This window comes from Orycteropus afer, unplaced genomic scaffold (assembly GCF_000298275.1).
Source record: "Orycteropus afer afer isolate SDZICR_OR568_19922 unplaced genomic scaffold, OryAfe1.0 scaffold00110, whole genome shotgun sequence".
Taxonomy (NCBI): domain Eukaryota; kingdom Metazoa; phylum Chordata; class Mammalia; order Tubulidentata; family Orycteropodidae; genus Orycteropus; species Orycteropus afer.
The window spans coordinates 649,354-655,209 of record NW_006921697.1 but is presented as its reverse complement, the minus strand read 5'-3'; the positions used below and the strand labels follow the sequence as shown (position 1 = coordinate 655,209).

At 37.1% G+C, this 5,856-nt stretch overlaps 1 protein-coding gene across 1 annotated transcript in view; it reads right to left on the bottom strand.

Moving 5' to 3' along the window:
* The window catches only part of SPINK5 (serine peptidase inhibitor Kazal type 5), a 106,460-nt gene that overhangs the window by 26,902 nt on the left and 73,702 nt on the right, over positions 1–5,856 (bottom strand). Inside the window, exon 18 of the mRNA XM_007943647.1 lies at positions 803–890. Within this exon, the coding sequence (XP_007941838.1) occupies positions 803–890 (88 nt within the window). The remainder of the gene's footprint in view (positions 1–802; positions 891–5,856) is intronic.

The window sequence follows — 5,856 nt, the reverse complement described above, 5'->3', positions numbered from 1 at the left end:
TCCAGCACTATATCAAATGATGTTTCAGGGCTATTTGTAAAGTTTTCCAGTAACATATCAGACAGTGTTTCACTGATATTCATAAGGTTTTCCCTGGCCAATTCTTGGAGAAGTGGATGCTCCTTCCTTCTTCCAAGTCCGTCTTTGTCTGGAAGCTCTGCTGAAACCTGTCCACTATAGGTGACCCTGCTGGTATTTGAAATACCAGTGACATAGTTTCCAGCCATACAGAAACATGCAAGCCACCACAGTATGACAGAGTGACAGATGAGTGGTGGCTGGCATATAATAGCAATTAAATTATTAGTAGCTTTCACCATTACTATCATCATCATACTCATCATTATTATCATCATGTAAAATTTTATACATTGGGAACCAAAGGCTTAAAGGTGTTCTTAATGTAACTTTTCCAAAAATCTCACTGAGCTGGGGTTAAATTGGGACCAAAACTTAGATTTTTTTTAGCTAAATATCCCTTGTACAACAAAGTATAGAAAAAAATCTGAACCTCTCCTAGTGATTTACATTCAGGCAGTAAAATGACAGTCTGTATACTCTTCTTTCTTGGAGTATTATCATTCACAAAGGGTCACTGAACTACTCTCTAATACCTAAACAATTAGATCTGACTTAGAGTTAAAATACTAAGTGAGAGGAGGTCGTACTACACATGATGAGCTAATAACATGTCAATTTTTAAAGCCACTGTGGTTGCTGGGATGAGGAGGAGGAGTAGGAGTCTTATAGAGAGACAGATCATAGAACATTTACTAGGTTGTGCCAATCTGAAACAAACTACCTGCACTGCTTCTCTCTTAACTTTTTCGGGTACAGCTTTCTCCTTTTCTTCCTTGCCATTGTTATTCTTTTTATCTTCTTCAGTTTTGCTGCAATAGAAAAAGAAGATATGAACTGAATACAAGTCCTCATTGTCTTTCATAGTATGCTTTAAGAAGAAATGATCTTCATTCCATACATTTATATTATATATATATATATATACATATATATATATATATAAACTCAATTCTCACTGACATCGAGTCAGATCTGACTCAGAGTGATCCCTCCTTGTGTTTCTGAGGCAGTATCTCTATGGAAGTAGATTGCTCCATCTGCCTTCCGAGGATTCATTTTACATACACATTTTGTTTTTCAACACTGATTACAATCCCCACAATGTAACAGCTCTCCTACATCCTTCCTGTGGTTAGCCCATCCCTGTGTCCTTACTTATGTTTTTCTGCCAGCCTAGCTTCCTCCTGTGCCAATGCTGCCCTTCTGATCTCCTATGGTTGACTGTAAGAAATGCATCTCACTGGTATAGTTCATCTTATAGGCTTCTCTACAGTTTGGCTGAGAGTTAAGCCACGGGAATGAGTACAATTCCAGACCCAAAGAGTGAATTCGGTTCATAGTCTCAGGGATTCACCAGTCTTTAACTTTTTTTTCTTTTAAATTTTTATTTGGATGAAAGTTTACAGAGCATATTGCTTTTCCACTCAACAAATCATATTTTTTGTTTCTGGGTACTAATTGCAATGCAGATTCAGTCTTCAGTACAAATTATCTAGTTCAAGAGTTGGTATTGCTTTCACCAATAATGCAGATAGATTCAATAAGTTGCAATCCCCCTTTAAGAAAATAAATAAAACTTGCATGCTTTTTTTTTTTTTTTTTTGTATGTGGTCTTTGAAAACCCATTGCCCTCAAGTCAGATCTGACTCATACAACCCCTGTTTGGGTTTCCGAGGCAGTATCACTACGAAAGTAGGTTGCCTAACCTTTCTTCTGAGGAGTGGCTGGTGGGTTTGAACTGCCAGCCTTCTGGTTAGCAGTCAAATGCCTTAGGCACTTCACCATTGGAGCGCTCTAGAGCAATAGGATTAAGAAGTTCTATGCATGCTGGATTTTGGTTTTTTTCTGCTTTTTTTTTTTCTGCACCACCAGGGCTCTTAGTCATTTCAATAGCACCACCAAATTGATTGGGTGAGAGAAGAATCTTCATTTCTTGAATCTCAGGCCACAAAATCTTCTGCTGTGCTATTCTGTCAAGTTCTCCATTCAAGAAACTGTGGGCATACTTAATTTTGGATTATAGTATGTGAAAACTAAGGGATAACTGATAATTTTGCAGCCCATAGACCAGATATTGTTTAAATATATTGTCAACATTTATTTTAGGATGTTACATGGAAGAGGTCTCAAACCAAACCAAACTCACTGCCATCAAGTCAGATCTGACTCATAGTGACCCCTCCTTGGATTTCCAAAGTGGTTTCACTGAGGAAGTAGATTGCTCAACCTTCCTTCCGAGGAGGAAAGAACTTATCAATTATGTGTTTTACTAGTATACAGTAATATTCCTGAAAGGGTAACTACAATCCTCTCCATTCCATTTCTTGTTCAAGTTTCCAGTACTGACCTCCCCTATGGATTTTGGATTTTGGATTTGCCAGCCAGCATAATAGCATGAGCTATTTCCTTAAAGTAAATCACTCTCTTTGTTTCTGTCTGTCATTCTCTGGCTCTCTGTCACTCCCGTCATTATCTCTTTCTCTCTCTCTCTCTCTCTCTCTCTATATATATATATATATGTATATACAAACACACACATATATGTGTGTGTCTGTGTCTGTTGTTACTTTTGTTGTCAGGTGTCAGCGAGTCAATTCTGACACATAAGGACCCAAAAGGATAGAGTAGAACTGCCCCATGGGGTAAATTAGGCTGAAATTTTTATGGGAGAAAATTACTAGGTCTTTTCTATCACAGAGCAGCAAGTGTGTTCCAACAACCCAGCTGACCTTTTGAACTCTCCATTAGCGGGAAAGCACTTAACCATTGCAACATTAGGCCTCACTCTTTATCTCTCCAGGTCTCTCTTATAGACCTCACAGACTTCAAGTCAGATCTGACTCACAGAGACCTTTCCTTGGGTTTCTGAAGCATTACTACTACAGAAGAAGATTGCTCAATCTTCCTTCCAAAGAGTAGCTCATGGGTTTGAACTGCCAGCCTTCTGGTTAGCAGTCAAATGTCTTAGGCACTACGCTACCAGAGCTCCTCTCTTATAGATACATAGATACATACATACATACATATGTACATACATACACAGATAGATAGATGTCCATCATATTTGTTCTGTAGAACCTTGACTGATATAACTCATATATGAACATATTCATAGAACAGGGATTGGAAAGAGAACAAACAATGAAATCATCTAATTCCAGTCATCAAATTTGAAACAACACTAAATTGAGACCTTCTCTTTGACTTAATTAGAAGATATAATTCAATAGATAATGTCATTATTATATGAGTCCATATTTCTTAAGGTTTTATCCAAGTGATTTTTAAACAACTTTGCATATACTCATGATATTCTGTTCAGCTCTTTTATCTTGTCATTCTTTCTATTTGCTTAGCTACTCTCCATTCAAGAGCAAGTTTTAATTTCTTCTGACATCTGTTTTAGTCTGTCCTTCTTTTCCTGTCTTTTTTAATTATCTTTTATTTTTTTCAAGTATGATGTTCTTGATATCACCCCACAACTCATCTGGTTTTTGGTTATTGGTGTGCATTGTGTCAAATTTATTCTTCAGATGATCTCTCAACTCAAGTGGAATATAATAAAGGTCATATTTGGCTCTTGTGGATTTGTTTTAATTTTCTTCAGCTTCAATTTGAATTTGCGTATGAGGTATTAATGGTCTGTTTCATAGTCAGCTCCTGGTCTTGTTTTAGCTGAAAATACCGAGCTTCTCCATTGCCTCTTTCCACAGATGTAGTCGATCTGATTCCTGTGTATTTCATCTAGCAAGGTCAACATGTATAGCTGCTATTTATCTTGTTGAAAAAGGTATTTGCAATGAATAAGTCAATGGTCTTCCAAAACTCTCTCATGCAATCACCAGTGTCATTTCCATCACCAAAATCATATTTTCCAACTACTCATGATTCTTCTTTGTTTCCAACTTTTGCATTCCAATCACCAGTAATCATCAGCACATTTTGATTGCTTATATGGTCAATTTCAGACTGCAGAAGTTGGTGAAAAACTTCAATTTCCTTATCTTTGGTTTTGGTGGTTGGTGTGAAATTTGAATAATAGTAGTGTTAACTAAGGAGCTCTGGTGGCTTATTGCCTAAGGCATTTAACCTCTAACCAGAAAGTTGGTGGTTCAAACCCACCAGCCACTCCATGGAAGGAAGACTGGGCAATCTATTTCCATAAAGATTTACCACCTCAGAAACCCAAAGAGGTTTGCTATGAGTCAGAATCAACTCAATGGCAATGAGTTTAGTATTAACTGGTCTTTCATGTAAGCATGTGGATATTATCCTATCACTAACAGCACTGCACTGCAGGACAGATCTTAAAACATTCTTTGTAATGATGAATGCAATGCCATTACTCTTCAATTTGTCATTCCCAGAATAGTAGATAATATGTCTGATTCAAAATGGTCAATACCAGTCAATTTCAGGTCATTAATGCCTAGAATATCAATCTTTATGTACTCCATTTCAGTTTTGACCACTTCCAATTTTCCAAGATTCATACTTCATACATTCCCACATTCCAGTACTTAATAGATTTTTGCAGCTGTTTCTTTTCTTTTTGAGTCTTGTCCCATTAGCAAATTAAGATCCTGAGAGCTTTACTCCATCCATGTTATTAAGGTTGACTCTACTTTGAGGAGACAGCTCTTACTCAGTCATATTTTGATTTCCTTCCAACTCGAGGGAATCATCTAATGACACTACATCAGACAATGTTGCAGGGCTACTCATAAAATTTTCCAGTAATATATCAGTGTTTCACTGCTATTCATAAGGTTTTCACTGGCCTATTATTTGAGAAGTGGATAGCCTCTTCCTACTTCCCAGTCTGTCTTAATCTGGAAGCTCTACTGAAACCTGTCCACCTTGGTGACTCTGCTGGTGTTTGAAATAATGGTGGCATAGCCTCTATACTCACAGAAACATGCAAGCCCCTACAGTATGGTAAACTGCCAGAAGAGAGAAGACCAAGTGAATTATTATAAGGAAATGTGCAAAGACCTAGAGTTAGAAAAACAAAAGGGAAAAACACACTCAGCATTTCTCAAGCTGAAAGTGCTGAAGAAAAAAATTCAAGCCTCAAGTTACAATATGTAAGGATTCTAGGGGCAAAATATTCAATGATACAGGTAGTAACAAAAGAAGATGAAAGGAATACACTGAGTCACTGTACAAAAAAAAAAATTGATTGATGTTCAGCTATTTCCAATGATATTGAAGGAAGAAGTCCAAGCTATACTGAAAGAATTGGCAAAAAAAAAAAGGCCTTCAGGAATTGATGGAATGCCCATTGAGATGTTTCAACAAACAGATACCATGCTGAAGCCACTACTTTCATCTATGCCATGTAATTAAGAAGACAGCCACCTGGCCAACTGACTGGAAGAGATCCATATCTGTACCTATTCCAAAGAAATGTGATCCCACAGAATGTGGAAACTATCAAACAATATCATTAATATCACACACAAATAAAATTTTGCTGAAGATAATTAAAAATGGTCACAGCAATAAATTGACATGGATCTTTCAGAAATGCAAGCTGGGTTCAGAAGAGGATGTGGAATGAGGGCTATCATTGTTGATGTCAGATGGATCTTGGCTGAAAACAAAGAATACTGGAAAGATGTTTACTTGTGTTTTATTGATTATCCAAAAACATTTGATTCCATGCATTATATTGTGAGGAGTAGGAATTCCAGTGCACTGGATTGTGCTCATGAGAGACCTGTACATAGACCAGGAGGCTGTTATTCTAAAAACAAAAAAGGGGAGGGGAAC